The 21,077-nt window shown below is 40.8% G+C and overlaps 1 protein-coding gene across 1 annotated transcript in view; it reads left to right on the forward strand.

The window, feature by feature from the left end:
• Window positions 1-721: 721 nt before the first annotated feature.
• The window catches only part of Fgf5 (fibroblast growth factor 5), a 22,472-nt gene continuing 2,116 nt past the window's right edge, over window positions 722-21,077 (forward strand). The window contains exons 1-2 of the mRNA XM_006975365.4: window positions 722-1,335; window positions 8,490-8,593. Of these exons, the coding sequence (XP_006975427.1) occupies window positions 987-1,335; window positions 8,490-8,593 (453 nt within the window). The 5' untranslated portion in view covers window positions 722-986. The remainder of the gene's footprint in view (window positions 1,336-8,489; window positions 8,594-21,077) is intronic.

Consider the following 21,077-nt stretch of genomic DNA (forward strand, 5'->3'; position numbering starts at 1 on the left):
AGACCCACTTCATCCTTGCCTTGAGTTCAAGTGTGTGTGTGTGTGTGTGTGTGTGTGTGTGTGTGTGTGTGTGTTTCCTCGTGGGCGTTCACCTGTTCCAACTCAGACACAGGACTTTCCAGAAGGATAAACTGGGCACATCGTTCACTTGCTGAGTTCGTTACAGGGCAGCAGTTGAATTCTGGCATAACGATTCAGGGTGGCTTTCTAACGAAGAAATAAGCGCACACCTTAGCTCTCTAATAAATCAACAACATTAGGAAACCGGCCTTCTCTCCCACCTGGGCCACCACAAAGCCTTCCCGAGTTGTGTGGCCAATCAGTTCTTGGTTCCCTTCGGAAAGTGGTTCCCAGGCTCCAGGTGGTAGGGGCCAGCAACTTGGACATCGGGTGCTGGGTAAAGAGGGAGTTGCCTGGGACACACGTGGCCACTGAGGACGGGAACCCATGCCCACGTTTCCGTCCTTGCCCCTTGCGCGCGGAGAGGCGCGCTCGGAGCCGAATCCCGCGCGGCTGGCTCGGCCAGGGGTGGGGTGACCCTGGGGCTCCAGAGAACCGCTGGGGTGCGTGGCGGGTGCTTGGGCGCAGCCAACGTCCTGGGGGGCAGCTTCTGAGGGCCAGGTACCTCCTCCCACTCCCGGGATCGCTTCTCCCTCCTCCTTCACACCCCCGCCCCCGGGACCGCGGCGCTCCCTCCCCGCACCGGCCAGTGAGTACACAAAGCGGCGGGTGAGGGGAAGCTTCGCAGGCGTGCACGGAGCAGTGAGATCACTGGCGTTATAAATATCCCGGTGCCAGCGCCGAGATCCGCTCGGGTGGCCTCTCTCTCTCCCTCTCTCTCTCTCCCCCTCTCCCTCTCCCTTCCCCGAGGCTATGTCCACCCTGTGCGGCGAGGGAGGCAGCGCCAGAGGCACGCAGCAGCGCGGGGGCTACGGAGCCCGGAGCCAGCCCTGCAAGATGCACTTAGGACCCCCGCGGCCGGAAGAATGAGCTTGTCCTTGCTCTTCCTCCTCTTCAGCAGCCACCTGATCCTCAGCGCTTGGGCTCACGGGGAGAAGCGTCTCACTCCCGAAGGGCAACCCGTGGCTCCGAGGAACCCGGGAGACTCCAGCGGCAGCCGGGGCAGAAGTAGCACGACGTCCTCCTCGTCTTCTGCCTCCTCCCCAGTCGCGGCTTCCCCGGGCAGCCCGGGAAGCGGCTCGGAGCACAGCAGTTTCCAGTGGAGCCCTTCGGGGCGCCGGACCGGCAGCCTGTACTGCAGAGTGGGCATCGGCTTCCATCTGCAGATCTACCCGGATGGCAAAGTCAATGGCTCCCACGAAGCCAGTATGTTAAGTAAGTTGCTCACTCTCCAACAAAACCTGTTCTGGGAGGGACAGCCGGTATTCCTTTGGGCCACAGTGGCACCTCTAGGAGCCCCAGCTTCTGGGACTCGGTTGATTCTGGAAATAGTTGGGCAGGTTTCGTGGAGATGCGTCTACAGGGTCCGTGCACACGCACCCCTCTGTCTTGGGCAGCGGGCATGGCGCTTCCCCAGGTGGAGGTTGCCCTGATGAGACAGGCAGCTGGTTTCCAGAATGCCCTGGCCGAAAAGACCAGCCTCTCACCATAGCTGAAGGAAAAAAAAAAATAACGCAGGAAGTAAAAAATCTTTCTCTTGGTACAATTTCTTTTTACTTATGAACTAGAACTGCATTTTTCTTTAAGTGTCAAAGTACATCTTTTTTTTCCCCCTGTATACAATTCAGGTTAGTTTCTGAAAATATCAAATCTGAGTATTTCTACTCTCCAATCACATATATCATACACATATATCCCATATTATAGGTTTATATTAATATGTGTAACTTTACACGCATAGGCACATTTCGCACACGTATACGTATATATGTATACACAAATATACACACATACACACCAGCTACACCCGTCTACGTAGAATTTATATGTACGTACTGAGAGCAGAGTCCTACTTGCAGGAAAGCAACCTGATCTGAAAAACTGTACAGACAGTGTGATGACTGAGTCCGGGGCCGGGCTTATCAGTGTTTAGTAAGCTGAGACTCTGACAACACCTTCTTAGCCTTTGATATCCAGGGACATTTAGAAAGTTCTTAATTTTAAAAGAACCACAGAGGAGGTTGCAAATAGTTGTAAGTTGAGCATAACTTAAAAAACAACAACCCAACTTGGAAATTTTCTTTCTGAGTTCTCTTTCCTCTTTGCTTCCCCTCCACGCGCGTCCCCTCCACTCCACCCGCGTCCCTTCCACTCCATCCCGCGCTCCCTCCACTCCATCTGCCTCTCTGGACTATGCAGTAGCCGCTCGCACTCCTAGGCGGCTGAGGCGAGCAGTGATTTGGGGCTGTGTGCACGGGGCTGGGGTTGTCTCTGTGGTCCCGCTAGGTATTTTCTCACTAAATTCAGATCGCTTTTTCCAGCAGGGCTTAGTTCTGATAAAAGCCACAGCAGGGATCTCTCAGACTCCCAGGGAGAACGGAAATGGGGCGAGGAGATAATGCTGTGCAGTCACCTGGCTTCTCTAGTCTTCCTGGTGGCTCCCAGGTATACCTCACCCGACCAGCGTCCCCCAGAGATTAGAATGCTTCCGTTTATTCAGCTCCAAGAACCGCAGGCTTTATTTGTTGGGTTGACAGTCTGCTGGGGCCTGTGGAGAGGGTTTGGAGATCCAAGCACAGGTGGGGTGGCTGGCTGACCAGCCTCTTTCAATGAGTTAAGAGGATCAGACGCCTGAGATCTGGCAGGAGCGTTCCGGACAGGTGCGGTTCCGGGCCAGCAGGCTGCTTGCTTTGTCTTTGGAGGGCTCCCCTTCAGCCGGCTGAGCTGCAGGTGGGGAGGCAGTGCAAAACAGAGGCTCCCATCCCATTGAGTCCCAGAGCTCCAGGATGCTCCACGTTGGATCCCCTCTCTTCACCTTTGAAAGAACTCTGGTCTTTGTTGATGAAGGGAACAGCCTGTGCTGGTTAAGGTGACTTTTCTGAGGCTTCAGGGAGATGGAGAGCTACTTTTTGTTTCAGTGTTCCTACTCACACTCCTCATTTTGTAGGACTCAGTTCTACCAGGAGACACCAAAACTCAGTCCCCACTTCCAGCAATCTTCCTAGCTCTTGGAGAAAATCATTCTCTAGTTTGTTGCTGTGGATTTTATTCAGGAAACTGGCACCAACCAAACATAACCCTTGCTTGCTCAGGAGAGACCCAAAGTAGCAGGTAGCAAGTGGTAGGTTGGAGTCCCTGATGCCGGAGGTAGCTTTGGAGAGCTCTGAGAGCAGGATGTCCCTTCTTCATGACAAAAGCACGTTGAAGTTAAATGTGGCTGCAGTTTAGGCCTTGCTAGAAGGGAGTTTTCAGAAACACAAATGAAGGAAAGTGAGAACAGATCAGCAGACTCAATTTAGGCTAAAGAAGAATCTGGCCAGCTATCCATTAATGCCAAAGGCCAATTTATATTAAAATCCTCATCGAAAGATGGCCACCAACAAACAACAGAGATGTATCCTAGGCAGGGACTAATAAATCTTTGTAAGTAGCTTTTTCCTAACTCCCAAGCCCTCAGTTTTAAACAGTCATTCAAAGTTTAATTTGTGTCTTTCAAAAGACTGGCTTTCATTCATTCTCCCATTCATTCATTCATGTGCCCAATGTAGGGCACCTGCCTCAGGAAGTAGGGGGTTTGGGTTACTTTTGTACCACTTTTCTTTTCTTGCTTGCATTTTCTCTGACCTTGCCTTCCACAGTTTTTTTTCTTAAAGGAAAGCATAATTTAAATAACCACTGTCATAGTGATTGCTTTTGATATTCAGAGTTCCTAAAAATGCTCTATGAAATATTTCTATGTGCAGTGGGAAGGCATGGAATTTGGAAAGTTAACACGGCTCTTTACACTTCCATAGCCATGGGAAAAAAGCAGCAGCTACTTGCAGTTGATTATTTAGCGTACTTTGAAGGTAGTGCTTGATAGATTCCTGAAATTTATGTAAACTAAGGTATTGACCTTGGACCATTCCTTAGAATATATGTGGAAACATTTGTTTGTGTTTCACAGGAGAGGCCAGGAGGGCACTGCAGGAAAACCTCAGTATAAAAGGTTCTTTAAGATGCTACAATAAAACTTTTTTTTTTTTTGGTCAGATAAAATGTCAATTTTTACTCAATAGTAAATATATTTGCCAATTGAGAAGCTTTGTTTAATTTTACTATCAAAATCATGCTCTAGTCACAGATATTGAAACATTCCCTTCAGTACATCAATTAGTAAGGCTCTGGTTTACCTCATTCAGTAGGGGCACCATACTCGAATATGCTATCTAGCTTATTGCACATGGGAAGGAAATACTGGGGAAAGATGGAGAAGGATGGAGAAGATGTGATTATGAGCTCTAACCTGGAAGAGAAAGGAGCAGCTGCTTTCACTCACAACCTGTCAAGTTTAGCTTGGATACAGTGCTATTGGTTAACTTACCTTGGACCATTAAAACTGTGAAATCAGTATCAGTTCAGAGGAATAAACTTTAGGTGATGACTACACAAAGCATTCACACAAAATATGAAAATTTCATTTACGTTTTGGTTAAGGGAGTCCTCAATTTTACGTTTTGTTTTGAGAATCTGACTCGACTATCTGTTTTGGTGTTACACAGTCAGCAGATATTTCCCTGAGTTGGAGAAATCAGAATTTACTAGGCAGAGAGATTCAAGGGGAAATTTTGTCACTAATTTAATCAGCAGAGACTGTGCTAAATTGGATCATTCAATACTAAGATTTGATAACTTGGCAGAGTATATCTGTTGCCATGGATGGAAGTGGAGAAACTTCAGTGTCGCCATATTTTTCTTTGGGAATATTCAGATGTTATTGAAAGATTCTTAACACATGTGACATCTGTGTTGTTCTAGCTTTTATTCTCGAAGACCCACCACCATCAACAGAGCCCTCTGATAGTTAGAGATGTAAAGAACAAGAAAGGAATCTATGTGTTTTCCTACTTAAGTAAACTTATTCATAAAGCATAATTTTCCTTTGAAGAAAGTAGATTAAAGACCAATGGTAGAGACACCAAAAAAGTTTTGTTTCCTCCAACCTTGATATCAGTCCTGACATTTTACTGAGAAAAGGCTCCCCCCCCCACTCTTTCTTTCTTTCTCTCGGTCTCTCTCTCTCCTGTGAACTTTGAACATTTTGGGAAAGATAGCACACCATCTTCAGTACCTGACTATGAATTAATTTTTTCCCGAGTTCTCTACACCCTTCCCCAGACAGAAGAGAGATGCAATAATAAGAACAACTCAAAACACATGTTTCTACATGGTGGGAAGGGGTGTCCCTATGACAGTGTAACATTGCAGACAGTCACTGGCTGGTCTGTGAGACAACTGCCTTCCAGAGTTTTGCTTAAGGGTACTGTTTTGACATCCACAGGGTGAACAGGAAAATTCCTTCAAGTTTATTATCACCGACTCCTAAAGATGAGGATACAGATAACACCGATGTTTTCAAAGTTAGTGTTAGAGAAAGGTTTCTTGGGATGCATTAATTAGTGATATAATATACATAGGTTTAAAGTATTTCCTAGAATTCCTTAATGAGCTATTGAGATTTGCACTATAAAGTAGATAACATAGACAACCTGTGCTCCCTTGGAAAGAGGAACAGGAAACCCACTTATTGTGAGTTGTGTAGAATTGTGCCAACATTCTAGAAGACAAGACAGAGTGAAATCATTATTGACATTAGTTTAGGAATATGATCTTAAGAATGATTCCAATATTAGATCAAAATTACATTCAGATTTAAAAGATCAATTCTAAAGTTGCCTGTGAAAAACAATTCTTATGTACATATACACTCACACATATACATATATACATACATACACATATATACACACATATATGTATGCATACACACATCTATAAAGCTTCCAGATACAATGGAATCTTCTTAAAATTATATAATCCTTCCGTTATTTGGCAATACATGATTTTTGTAATAGAATTTATCAGACAAACCCTGCAATGTATAATAAAATAACACTTTTACAGACACTGTTTCATCATCTCCCCATACTTAGAATTAATTGAAGTGAAAATGTGTGTGATAAACACATATGCAGTGTATTGAGACACAAATTTAATGAGATAAAATGAGTCCTTAAAAGAAGGTTATATGATCGGAAAGCAGTAGTTTGATTAAACAAAACCGTAGGTGTTTTCTTCATTTGTTTGCTTTTTTTTTTAAACCAAGTAAATATTTATAAAAACCATCTAATCAACATCTCAAAAGTTAGACTGAAAACATGAGAATTTGATCTTTGATACTGTCATATATTTCTCATTAATATATGACCTATTTATACTTATAAAGCTGAGGGCATCCATAAGGTGAATGGAAATTTCCTTCGAATTCATTGTCAAGGATTCCTAATAATCAGCTTATAGAAAATACTGAATTTTTAGAAAATCATTTTTTCTTGGGAGTGCATCAGTGTGTGAGTTAAAGCACCACTTAACAATCTAGAGCTGTAAGAACACTGGAGAAAACCTATTGAGACCTCATCTCTCAATCCATTTGTCCCTGTTATATCATAATCATTCCACAAAGAAAGCTCCTGTGACGGCCTCTTTATGCTTCTGATCACACATGTTTATGCAGTGCTTACAAGTTCATCCCCAATCAACTAAATATTTGAACTTGTTATTGATGCTTTCAGAATTACTCTTTAATTCTGGCTCAAATATAGCTTTTTATCAGACATGTTAGTCATAATTTAATAATAATAGTATTATTATATCTACATCTTTATAATTTTATCAAGTTAAATATCCTACATGTAAAGTATATTTTAAATTTTAAAAAGTTAAATACACCATGTATGTATACATATTATACTCTATATAAACTGATGTATATAACTTACAAAGTATTCCCTGTGCTTTGCCAGTATCTGGTAAAATGATAATGCTTCTAAATCTTTGGGTGTGTATCACAGTCAGACAACATTTATATTAAATTCTACACAAATTACATTTTAGAAACATTTTAAAGAAAATGATGTACAGGACACTAGTGTCTGTTAACACTCTCTTACATAAACAAAAACAGCTCCTTGTTGAGTGCATTTAAAATTCATGAAAAGAAACACCACTAAATTGGTGCCTGCAGTTTTTTTGAAATGGTTTTCATACTCTGGGCTAAGATTTCAGAACAATAATAACAAAAATAGCTTCTCAGGTGTTCCTTTTTTTCTGTGATATTTCTAAGTATTTTTAACAAAGCAAGCTGAGAAAGCAAGCAGTAACATTTGTGACAATGAGAGGTGCTCAGCTTGTGTTGTGGGACGTAAGTCCTCAGTAAATTGATTCATCTACATGTACTTAGAGTCCTTGTTAGAAGACTCTGCCCGGGGAGATTGCTATTTCAAGGAAGACTGAAGGAGGTGTCATCTCAGCAGAGATCTACTGAGATCTCTAGTTAATATGTATGCTTGAAACAGTTGTGACCAAGTGTGGAGATGTGCTTTTTCCTCCTCTGTGTTTTTTTTTCTCTCAGCTCTAATGAACTATATTATCTTGTTTATATATATATATATATTCAACTTCATATGTCTAACTAACAAGAATGTTGTCCTTTCTCATACTTGCATAAAATCTTTTGTGACTTTATTATTGATAATGGGCAGGCTTTATAACTATATACAGAATACACATTTAATCATATTCACTCCATGAATTACAGTAAACAGTTTCTTGACTTGACACATGGTTCTTGAAATGACTGTACGGGATGAAGGACATTGCGTTGACGTGCAGACATGCTGCATTATACATTGACAATGCTATAAAAATCATCACGTTTATATCTAGGAAATGATTTAAAATCTAGCATTTCTCAAAACATAATTCACCAAACAATTCACAGAAGTAGTAATAACTTATAATGTTTTCAGTATCAGGTGTAATTTTTATGGTTTTAAAGGACTGAATGTGCCATATGTGTATTTAAGTTCTTAAATTGTGATGATTGAAAGAAGGGGATTTGTGTTATGTAAGAAAGAATAATTTTCCAGGCTTTTGAATTTTTTATACCAGCTTTAAAGTTAGACTTATGTTTTAATACTAAAAGTAGATCATCTTTGGTAGAATAGCAACAAGTTAAGATTAAATTCAATACCTTTAGGATTTGAAAAGAGTCTAATGTCAAACGCTATTTACTAAAAGCCACCTACCATTTGCAAATACAGAATTATTGAGGAAGCGGAATCAAATTTCAGAATCTGGAAATAAGTCATCCTGAGTGTCCACTCGGATGGTAGCCATTCTTTAACATGGCGAATGTCACGAAAGGTCACTGTGTGTTCTTTTCTTTAATCACAGTAGTGAAGACTGAGAACAGTTGGTGTAGACATTGAATTCTTCACAGTTCTGTGTAGAAGAGTCTGTGTTTTATTTTGGGATTTTTGTCATCCTAGGTATTTTGGAAATATTTGCTGTGTCTCAGGGGATTGTAGGAATACGAGGAGTTTTCAGCAACAAATTTTTAGCGATGTCAAAAAAAGGAAAACTCCATGCAAGTGTAAGTAGAACCACTTTATATTTGTTAAAGGTGCTCTGGAGATTTTACATTTGTAACAAAGATGAATTGATTTTTTTTCAAAATTGGTAGATAAGATAGACAATTTGCTTATGGAACTTAATTTTTGGGGGTAAAACTCTATGTATGTATGAACAATTTTGTATGTAAGTAATCATTTGAACTTACTTGAAAATATATAGAACCTTTAAAATGGTAAAGGATAAATGTACTTAGAAGTAGCCTTGGCACACTGGTTGCCATTGTTAGTTTCCTAGTAGGGTCTGGGTGAGACTTGTCACGGCAACATGCTATTCTGTTGCATTTTAACTTTCCATGTTTACCTGGTGGTCTGAGTGTTTAATAGATAGAGTCCTTATTTGATCTTATAGGTTATTCATGATGTCAAATGTGGTCTAAGTAATATACATTTCCATGTAAGTGAGTAAGAGACAAAAACCAAGATTGCAAACCCCCTTAGCTCCCAGAAAGAAATTGTACTGGATGAGCTAGGGGAATTTCCATCTTGTATTTTGTCACATCAAATATAATTACTTAATACTAATCTCGAATTGAAAATATTCCTTCACACTACTTTTACGATTTACAGTTTACAAATTAGTTATTTCTTGGCTCTTAGTACATCCAGATTCTATTTATTTGTATTAGTGTATAGGCTTTACACTTAAAAGTAATTTAGGGTTTTTGTGATATCAGATTTCTTCACACTAAATAATTTTAAAAGGCAATTATTTTTTAAAGGCAGTCCTTTAATTAATAGTAAATGAATAGCTGACTATTCCTTTCGCAATTTTCAAAGTAGATAGAATGTCTAAGTTAAGAGTGATATCAATGGACACTTCTTGGCCTTTTACTTTATAGAACTTTAAGAATCCAATCAGAATTCCACTTATTTGTATATGTAAAACTCTTACAGTTTCCTTTCCATTGCATCTAAAGTAACACTGTGGCTGTTTGGGGATTTAGTGAGATAGTACATAGAAAGTACTGAGGATAGCATTTGGTACCTTGTAAGTGTTCAATAAATAGTGTATATTATTATATGCAATAAACTAAATATAATGTAGATGTAGCAAACCACAATCTAAGATAAATGGAAACCCTTTGTTAAACTATTTAGTCATTAATTTCAAAAATTATAAAAGCACTTTATTTGATATCTGGGTTCTTTGCGAGGACTAACACAGTTTTTTTTTTTAAATGATTGCTATGACTGAACAACTAAAAGTAACATTACACATATTTAAGTGGGAAAATATTCTGTATCACCATGGGTAAAAGTCAGACATCTCATTTTGTTAAGAATAATATTTGATCCCTAAAAATTCACATCCCGGTTGGAAAGCAGTGACTTTTCCCGTTCTACTTTAAGGTTGTAAAAGCCTTCAAAATCTCAGCGTCAAAATGTATAAAACAAGTAAAAAAAAAAATCACCTCTTATGGGTTTGTTTGCTGTGGGATGAAAAAATCTTAACACTGAAAATATTATGAGTTGTGCACCAGTGCAATACAAAAACAGATGAAACTTGGGCCGGCATGAGGATAATTGCTACAGAAAGCAAAGTATTATAAATGGATGCCAATTAGAAGGGTCAAACTGAGAGGTTAGGATACATGATTCCTCTGTCAAATGCAAGTAACTAATTTCTAGAAATTTGACCCAAATGTCTAAGGATGACTGGTGGAAATAATGCAGATAACGCAAAAACAGCATCTGTTATTCTTTCTCATCTTGGCAGGCTGAAGTTATTTCATGGAATAATGACTTTTAGCCAGTACAAAGCAAGTCTTGCTCTTGTCACTCACTGGGGCTCTTTGATATAAAAGTCATTCTGATGACTTTGAGCCGAACCGTAGATAAAAAATTAAGCCCTACGATTATGTCCAAACCTACATTCTCTTATCTGAGCTTTTATTAGCACTTTTTCTCTAGATGGAAACCTAATTAAATTATGAAGTGATTTATTTTTAAAGAAGTCGAGTTTAGAAATAGCATTAATCATAGCAATTATCGGCTTTATGCCCAGCTGGTTTCTTTCCTGTTTTCACTGTAGCAGAATACGTTAAAAAACAGTCTTATAACTTCCATCGTGTTTACTTGACTTGGTTTTGATATTTACAAAATTACATTATCATCCAAAAACCTAACTCACATTTACTAATCCCTAGTGTTTGTGAGTTACTTTATATTAATAATCTTGCAAAGGCATTAAAGAGTACCTACCTTTTGGCTTCTTCTTCCAAAGTAGAAGTCAACAAGAAGTGTAAAGCATCCAGGTAACTCTGGAGAAAGTAATCCCCCTACACTCAATCGTCCATTTCAGTTCAGTTCTGCCAAAAGAGATTAGTCACCAGGCAAGGGTGATGTACTTTCATAGTTCTGTAAAGACCTTCCACTCATATTGTCTCATCAGACACTGGGTCGAGGAAAAAGTGTGAGATGTTTAGTTATTTTCCTAAGGTTACACAGTTATGTGATTGAAGAAAACTGTACCATTTTCAAATTCCCTCTTTAAATATCCAAATGCTTTGTCGGTTCAAGTTAGTTTAAAAGAAAGCATTGTGTTTGGGAACAAATTACTGTTTTCATGTGCTTAGAGCAATTACCAAGTGCCTGATTTAATATTTTCATACCATATGTAAAAAGTGATCATTATGGCACATCACTAAGAGCATTTATAGCACACTATTAACCAGCAAAGAAGAGGGAAGTTCTATATTAGACGTGGAAAGTTGTAAATTAATTTCCGCCTTCTTCCCTTGGATTCAGAACACATTAATTTGGTCCTTGCTTCCATTCAAACTCTCCAGTACTTGGTTTTAGTCCACAGAGGAGGGGATGTGTCTGCCACAGAACTTTACAGACATACGTGTTGTTTTCCAGTGTGATGTTGTGTTTCTTAGGGAGCCCTTTTCAAGATGGAACTTTCAAAACAGAAAAGTTTTACCTGGTTCCTAAAAATCTTCATGTACTACATGCTACTTTCTTTGTGTACCCAAAGATGGCACACTAACGCGGCAGCCCTGGGCAGTGTCAAGGAGCCGGCACTGGTGCTGACGTGAGTGCCCTGAGTGTTACTTTCACAATAGAAGTTTTACTTGAAACTCAAGCATGTGGACAGGTGGTGTTTTAAGCTCTTACCCCATCCCTTCATCTGCATGCCCCTCTCCTCAAAACCATTCTCAGATTGCAAATACACAGATAGCCAAATTCCTACCATGTAAGAGTCTCAGCACTCTTTTTTTTAAAGAATCTTTTTCATTGAAAATATTTTTTCATGCAATATATTCTGATTATAGTTTTTCCTCCCCCAACTCCTCCCAGGTGTTCCCCACCTTCCCACCCACCCAAAATCACACTTTTTGTCTCTAAAGAGAGAGAGGGGGAGAGAGGGGGAGGGTTATGGGCCGAAAGTGTATGGTCTTCTTGTCAAAATGTGCCAGGAGTTATGGAGACTAGGAGACAATAATTACTTCCCAGAGAGCCAGCAGGATTAGTCAGTCTCCACTGTGGCTCTTATTCTCTGTCTCAAAGTCCTCCAGATGGAGGCACCTTCTGAGAACAGGTGCCCTTTGTTGTCTCTCGTCTGTTCATGCTCTTTCTTCAGGTCTGGGGTCCTTTAAGAAAGTCCCACAGAGAACCTTTTTGGATTTTCCTTACACAGTTCTGATGTGAGCATGAATCCCTCTGGGTGTGCAGCTAAGCACACAGACCACTCAGCCAGTTCCGCTCCACACTTGTGTCACTTTATTTAATGGTCCTGTTTTTTTTTTCCCCTTTTATGAGTGATACAAATAGGAAAATCATTTTCCTGCAGTGACTGCCCACAGTGGTGGCTGTGTTTTACATGAGATAATATGTACAGAATATTTGGTGTCGTGCCTGGAAACTATTATTACTCCCTATTTAAACAGATCTTCCAGAATGTGTTCTCTGGCAGCTGGTTGATGATCTTCAATCTTTCCTTCTGATTTCAAGGTCAAGTAGCTGTGACTCTTTAGTTATTTAGAGTAGCCCAAATCCTACTCGCCATTAGCCTTTGTTCCTCAGGGTCACACTTTTTATGCACACAATAGTCTCTTATCTGTTACGCTTTTCTTTTGCCAAGGAGTCAAATTTGAAGGCAACATTTCCAAGCTCACATTGTCCCAGTGGCAGGGATTTCTACTGTCACAATTATGCAATTATTTTGGAGACCTACAGTCCATTTTAGTATGTTAAACCCTAGAGAACAAAAACTTGGAAAAGTTGGGTATCACATGTGCTTCAACCTCTTCATGAAGCATGCACAGTAGCTTGTTACATATTGGGGAAAAGTCTGTTGGCTTAACTATATAGAGAAAAGCATGTGGTCAGATGGTTATTTTCTTATGTCTCAGGGTTTTAGGGGATCATGTTTGGAAGGAAAGCTAATTGCGGAGTTTACGAAATAGGCTTGGAATGTGTGTTGATCAGCCCTGGGTGAGGACGAGAACATCCTCCTTTCCTGGGTTCAGAGGGTGCCAGCTGGCTGGCCTCGGAAGAGAGGCTGGACTGGACTTTAGGTGCTGGGGGCAGTGAGGAGCAGCCAGCAGCTCCCTAGCTCAGCATGTTTACTAAAAGGGGAAACAGAAAGACTTGAGCAGTACTTACCATCATCACTTAGAAAAAAAATAAAACCTAGTAAGACCCACTCTTCCAGTCAAGACTGTGGTTTATATCAAAGCATTTGTTTAGAATCGTCCTTTGCACTGTAAGAGCGGCTCATTTATATGGAAAAGTGAGAGGTCCAGTAATTTGGGATCAAAAATGAGTTTGGGGTTCTGCCTGTGCAATTAATTCCCTTATCTGACTTTAATTTTGTCTTCTGTAAAGTTGATGAGAAGGACTTTTTAAAAAAAATAAATTTGGGTAAAATGAATGGACTTGTCACTTCCAAATCCAAGTTGCCTAAAGCAAGTAAGAGTGTGAGATTTCTCCGATGGTTTAGGGAAAGATGCTTAGCATTTACCAGTATTTAAAAGTGGAAAGACTTCAGAGCAAGTGCAATGCTGAAGTGAGGAGAGAGTCCCAGCTTTCAGTGTTACGGAAAGAACTGTAATCTCAGTCAGGAGAAAAGTGAGAGGCCCGTACCTAACATGGGACTTCAGGCCGACCCTGTCCTGACCCTTCTGATTTAAAGCCAAATGATAGTGTTTGAGTTACTGAATGAGGTAAACGATGCATGCTAATCACTGGATATGGAGAAGTGCAGTTTTACAGGGCCATTGAAGAAGTGAAACACCTGTTTTCTAGCCTCCTTCTCCATACATGATCCTTACCTCACCTCCATCACTACCATCCAGTAAGCAGCTGGTGACGTGAGTCCAAGCCTTCATCTCACACCCACTGAAGCAGAGTCTCTGGAGACAGAGCCGGGGCACAAGCCTTTTAAACTATCTGCTATCTGATTAATATTTTTGAAGTTATATTGATTTCCTTTAAGTTGTTTATTTTTTTAGCCATTTAAATATGTGTCTAAAATTTATAAGCTCTCTGAGGCTATGTAGAACCAAAATGTACATCTGCTATCTGGTTGATTTTTCAGACAGTTCTCTCAAGAGGCGAGGGAGGGCTCATGGTTGGCGTTTGTCACCGTATTATTAAGTTGGTTATTATTAAGCTCAGTTTAGACATTTCTTTGGTTGCTCAATAGGAAGAAATGGGATCTGGAATGGTAAGATGTTCAGTGTCAAGCAGGACCTGTGACCCAGCCAGGATAGCATAGCAGGGCTCCCATGGGCCTCTCTATGACTTCCATGGCAAAGGGTAAAGGGCGGCTCCTTTGGGCGCACACTGGCCCCCATCAGGGCACAGCTGTACACATAGCCTGAGCTTCCGGCACATTCTCCAGCAGCAGCATTGGTAGAAGAGGAGGTGGGAGCCCAGCAACACTGAAAGGGGCTGGAGGAACTAGAGGCTGGGATCCATGCTCCCAGGAAACGGCCTAAAGCACGATTTGGCCAATACGTGTTTTCATTGCAATGTATAATGGTGTTTTTCTTATTTGGATTAAGCTAATTATTTTTTTTTTAATTTATAACTTTTAGGAGAAAGAAACCAATTAATGAAAAAAAAAAGAGTAAAATAAATTAAGATCAAATACCTCGTAAACTCCACGTTAGGCGCTGTCTACCCAAATTCACTCCAGTTGACATCTCTTTCATGCCCTGCGTTTTCAGCCATAGTTGTACATTTTGAGAACTGGTATTTGCGCAGCCCTGGTCTGGAACCAGAGATCCTTGGCTTCAGCCTTCCCAGTGCAGGGATTACAGGTGTGTGGCATGAACCTTTAAAAAGCATCCGTAATTTAGAATGGATCCCACGCTGTGAGAACAGACAGTAGCGTCAAAACACTACCATTACTTATTTTTGTTTTAAATTTTTTAACAAAGTATTAGATTTCATTATATTTTCCAGTAAAACTGGCTGTTATCCATTTCCCCTTTCCTTCTGTACTCCTGACCGATTCCTGGTAATCACCTACTGATCCCCAAGGCCGCTTCTGTGTCTCACGCCTGCTACCACACTCAAGTTCTGTAACACCTGAGACCCCCAGTCTCCTTTCTGATTTTGTCACCTGTACCCACGCTTACCTTTCACATACACTAGTAAAAAACGCCAAACAATTAAAGAGAACATGTGAATTTAGCCTTTCTGTGAATCAGTTCCCTTACTTGATGTAATACTCTCCACCAAATGATTGAAATTTTCATGATTTCGTTATTCTTTTCAGCAGACCAAAATTTCATTCTGTATATGTACCACATTTTCGTTATCTATTCTTCGGTGGATAGTTATCTGGGCTGGTTGCATTTTTCTTGCTATTGTAATAATGCAGCAATAAACATAGATGTGCAAGTATCTTTATGGTAGGATACAGATTTTTTTTTTAAATGCCCAGGAAAGTATAACTGGGCCCTCTAGTAGTTCCATGTAGATTTCCATAGTGTCTGTACTAGTTCATAGTCCCGTCAGCAGTGCCTAAAGGTTTCTCCTTCCTCCATCCCCACCACCACCGTCTGCTGACACCTGATTTTGTTTTGTTTTCTTTCCATTCTGACTGGGATGAGATGAGACTCGAAGTAATTTTGTTTTGCAGCTCCCCAATGGCTGGTGATGTTGAATGCTTAAAAAAAAAAATACATATGGGCCATTTGTGTTTCTTTTTGGAGAATCGTCTGTTCATTTCACATGCCCAATTATCAACTGGCAGTTCTGGTTTTTTTGGTGTTTAACTTTGGCAGTTCTTTATGTGTTCTAGATATCTGCAGCACAGCTGGTGAAGACTTTCTTCCGTTCGGTAGACTTTCTGGTAGTTTTTCTTTGTGTGCAGCAACTTTCCAATGTCATATGATTCCACCTGTTGATTCTTGGGGCTATATCCTGTGCTAGTGGAGCCCCGTTCAGAATGTTCTGGCCAGGAGCTACCACTTGAAATACATTCCCTATCATTTTCCTCTGGCAGTTTCGGGACCTTGGGTTTTCAGTTGAGATCTTTGATCCACTTCACATGTATGTTTGTGCCGCACGAGAGATGTGCTTCTAATTTAATTTTTTTCAGGTAGTGATCAGTTTTGCCAGCACAGTCTGTTGAATGGACTTTTTTTGAGCCCTTTGTCAAAAATTAGGTAGCCATCGCTGAAAATACAATGTTTGGTAATAAAAACGTCTTGCTGTCAGCGGCGGCGGCGGCAGCATATCCCCTCCCTCTACGTAATGATTTGGATAGTCAAGCAAACATAATTCAATTTGATTTAAGTTTTACTTGCTTTGACAGTTAGAAAAAGTAAGCTACAATAAATTAGTTGATTTGAATATTTCACTTTCATGTTCAACTTGGGGCCTCTTGATTGTAACTTGCCTTGATGCTTCTAAGATGAGCAGAAATTAAAGAGAAAACCACAGATAATTTCATTCATTAAAGAAGATTGGAAGGGCTTATGTGTATGTATATATATATGTGTGTGTATATATATATATATGTATATATATAGATATAGATATATAGCTTTTCCCTGTAAAAGCTGCAAATAGCATAGCATTTGGCCACACAGTCAGCAAACAGCTATCGAATCAATTAAAACATATATTTGAAACAAAGATAGGGGTAATTGTCTTTTCTTCTTCTTTCTATTTCTTTGAGACCAGTTCTCATTGAACTCCTGGCCGTTCTCCTGCCTTCGTCTCCTGAATGCTGAGATTACAAGTGTGTGCCACCGTGCCCAGCAAAAACAGCGAGCTGAGGCTTTTCTGCCCTAGTGACAGACAGTGGTGGGACACCGAAGTTATGAGTCCCGATTTCCGTGGCTAATTTAGCATTTGATTCACCTGCCTATATCATACCTTCTGTAAACGAAAGTGTGCATGCCAACTTCACTCCCCCACCAGGGAAATAATGTATTTCTATCATTTAAAAACTATGTACTTTGTTAGAAAACGTCCTATAATTTAAAGCAGAATGTAACATGAAAAGGACCCTAGTAACACTCAGTCCTAAATGAAATGTTTCCATCTAACCCCTCTCCTCAGTGCTCAGGAAGCTGTGCAGAAGAGGAGGCAGAAAGATTGTAAGAGCCAGTGGGAGTTCAGGACACCAAGGAGACAGTGTCTTCTAAATACAAGGACTTACACACATATAAACTCACACAGACACTGTGGCAGCCTGCACAGGTCCAAACCAGGCAGGATCCCAGCGCTGAGCGGTGCATATAACCTCCCATCCCTAACCAAGAAGCTGTCTCCACTAGACAATGTGCTTGTAAAGAAGACTTAGTTTTCTCCAGTGGGGTCTCATTGGGCACACAAATCACACCTAAGGGCAGGGCCCATGCCCCGTGGTAGACAAAAGGAACTCAAAGGTACTTCTGTAGATTTTATTTTTGTCTCATATTGCTTTGTTTGGGCATTTTAAAAGATCTCAGTGGTCTTTCGCTTGTAAATTATGGTTTTTGATTTTTGTTTTTATGGGTTTTGTTTGTAGGTGTGTCTGTGTTTCTTGTGCTTTTGTTTTTCCTTTTTTTTTTTAAATTCTAGTCTGTTTATTTTATTTGCCTGTGTGTTTTCTAAAGAGAAAGAAGTCATGGCATTGGATGGGTGGGGAGGATCTAGAAGGATGTGAGAGAGGGGAAACTGTGATCAAAATATATTGTTTGGAAATATTTTCAATGAAAAAAAGTAAAGAAAAATTACTCTAGAAAGTTATTCTCCAAGGTTTTTTTTTTTAATTTATATTGTTTTTTTTTTTTTGTTTTTCTAGACAGGGTTTCTCTGTGTAGTTTTGGTGTTTGTCCTAGATCTCACTCTGTCGACCAGGCACGCCTCGAACTCACAGAGATCAGCCTTGCTCTGCCGCCCAAGTGCTGGGATTAAAGGCATGTGCCACCGCTGCCCAGCCTCTCCAAGGTTTTAAAAGAATAATTGTATTCATTTTGGTAGATGTATACTTACTTTGGTAGGTCCATGTTTCCCGGGCACTCTGCTCTGAGAGGCTCCATGGTGATCATTGTATCAGACATTTTGTTTAGTCACCACCTTACCTGTGCGAAGACGAGACTACTGACAGACCTGTCTGTCTGTCCTTCAAGACAAAACTAGGTTTCCTAGTGAAAAAGGCCATGGAAAGATTTGTTCAAATAATTCTGGTATATCCTAGATGGGATTTTTCAGACAAAACACAAATTAGAAGTCAATTAAGACAAATCCAAACAGGTCTGGTCCTTTTTTCTCTAGCCTTTTTACTCAATGAGGGGCTGTATGGAACTTTAGCATGCTGTTATCTCTACTTGGTGTGACCTTTGAAAGATGGGCATCCTCAGAAGCCATCACCTTCCCAAATGAACCTTAGAGCATCCTTCAGAAAGTGGAGGAAGTCTCTATGCTGAATAATGTTAGGGGTTGGACCAAGAGGATTTTCCATTCTACGATAGAACTAATACATGTTTTTAAACATGGTGTGTGTGTGTGTGTGTGTGTGTGTGTGTGTGTGTGTGTGTGTGTGTGTGTGCAGGGTCACACACCCACGCTCACGTGAACATGTGCACATGTTCATGCGTCATACACTTCAACAGGTGACCTGTCTTTACTTCCTTAGAGACCATGAGTGTAAACAACACTAAATAATACAGCCCACTTCAAAAACCGGACATGGCTTTGTGTGCCTGTGTTATATGGCAACATTGCAAAATAAAATGGCTTGTGTTGGTGCTTGAGATGCTAAGGATTAAACCAAGAGCCTTGCACATGCTGAACAGCCGAACATTGATCCATCTGCAGCCCTGGCCTGTTGTTCTTTGTAAGGAAATGCTCCATGTCTTCTAAAATAGTTGTCATTTTATGGAGCCACAAACAGCTGAGGTGGTTAAGGTTTTTATTTCAAAATGTAACTGGAAGCCAGGTGTGGTGGCACATGCCTTCAATCCCAGCATTTTGGAGGAAGAAGCAGGTGTTCCTCTGTGACGTTGAGGCCAGCCTGGTCTACAGAGTGAGTTCTAGGACAGCCAGGGTCATGTAGTGAGACGTTGCCTAAACAAAACAAAACAACAAAAAACATAAAATAAAATAATCTGGGTCAGGAGTCCGAGGCTGTCTGATTCTTGTGAATTTGAGGCTAGCTTGATGTACATAGAAAGTTCTGGGGCAGCTTGGGGTACATAGTAAGACTCTGTCTCCCAAAAGTATTAAAATCAGACCCATGTTTATTTACACCAGAGGGGAAACCTTTTAAAGAGCTGAGCAGCCATAGGAAAAAAAATTAGATTGGATTTGTAAAGAAAGACTCTTTAATAAAAACTGGGAACAAGTAATGTGCTTTTTCCTAAAGCCGTATCCTTACAGCAGCATCCTTGGAGTAGACACAGGCTGACAGTTTGGGAGTTAAAAGACACGAGGAGAGGATGCCACATGTGGGGGTAGTCCTGTAACACACCTGCTTCCAACCTAGCAGATCCAATGCAGCGTTCTACCGGTCTGGTGGAATAGCCATCTATCCCTTCATAGCTATTGGGAGAAACTTGCGTGACCCCAGTGCAAAAGACGTGGTGAGTCTGTTGCCCATAGGTCAACATGTTGTTGGAAATGCTCTGCTCTTAGTTTTCCTCTCGTGGTTTCTTCCGATTTGCAGAAGCAAAAAAGAAAAAAAAAGTTTATGGGACTCAATAACTGATTTGTGTAAATCTCCTTGCAGGAGGCAGGCTTTCAGATTTCAGTGTGCGATCTGCATTGCAGGGGAAAGTTATTGTATTATTAGGAAAAGCAAGGAACAGAACACCTTTCTACCCAGAAATAAACCACAAGGGGGAAAGGCCACCCGCTCTTCTCAAACCCAGGAGCTCTGTGCAAAAGGGACCCTGAAACTGGAAATCTTGGTAGCCTGGACTAGTACAGGAACTCCTAAGCCATTCAAGGTTTTGGGCTCTTGTGTGTTTGATGGGAATGATAGATCCTTACCCTAGGAAAATGGGTTGATTATCACAGTAGCCACATAGGCAGAGCTTCTGCATGGGAACTAAATGGGTGAGAGCTCAGGAGGCGGTACCAGGCCACAGCAGGAAGACTGACGCACGCCTGTACTCTTCCCCCGACATATTCCCCCAGATGTCTCCATCTGGCAAACAAGCTCTTTGGGAGCTGGCACTGGCCTACTTTATCGACCCCATCTCTTGTCCTTTCCAACATATATCCCAAACGGAAGTCACACAGAATGACCTATCAGTGTTCACAGCGTCTGAACACACATTCCTGTTTCCTGGAGGTCACTCATATGCCTCCTTACTGTCTTGCTGCGCTCACTGCAGCCCAAACGTTGGCTTTTAGAGGGTTTTCCTGCACTCTTGCTTACCACCTCCACTGTTACCATTGCACTCCCTGTACACGGGGGTCACATTTCCTTACAATAAGCTGTACCTTGGTGGGTGTCAGCTCTTCCACCTTCCTGTGCGTTTCGAAGCTCGCTTGTCTGTGAGGATGTATAAGGTGCAGGTGAATCGCTGCTAATGACGCTGATGACTTTTTTCTTCCTGGCATCAGATGTACTTTCTCGAACCACATATGTGAAGATATATTTTTTTCCTGAAGAACTCTAACACATGCAATATTAATAGAGCCATATGCCACTCCTCTCTCAGCATCAAGAATCACACTGATAACTCTGAAAATGTGTGCTTGTTTCAAAAGAATCATATGACCCTGCTAACTGTGTTCCTGGTAGGATCTTGACCTTCTGCAAACCTGAATGTATTTCTTATTGGGCAATTGTTTCTTAGTAATCCAGTTCTTTTTTTTTTTTTTTTTATGACTCGGAGGGGAAAATCCTATGTTAAGACATTTTAGATACAGATTTCAAAGTATTTTAAAAACAGTAATTGTATTTATATGTATTAAAATGAGAATTTATAATACTTAAATCCAATAGTCCAGGCATTTGTGAAAACAATGACACCATATATC

The sequence above is a fragment of the Peromyscus maniculatus genome, chromosome 10, assembly GCF_049852395.1.
Source record: "Peromyscus maniculatus bairdii isolate BWxNUB_F1_BW_parent chromosome 10, HU_Pman_BW_mat_3.1, whole genome shotgun sequence".
NCBI classification, from domain to species: domain Eukaryota; kingdom Metazoa; phylum Chordata; class Mammalia; order Rodentia; family Cricetidae; genus Peromyscus; species Peromyscus maniculatus.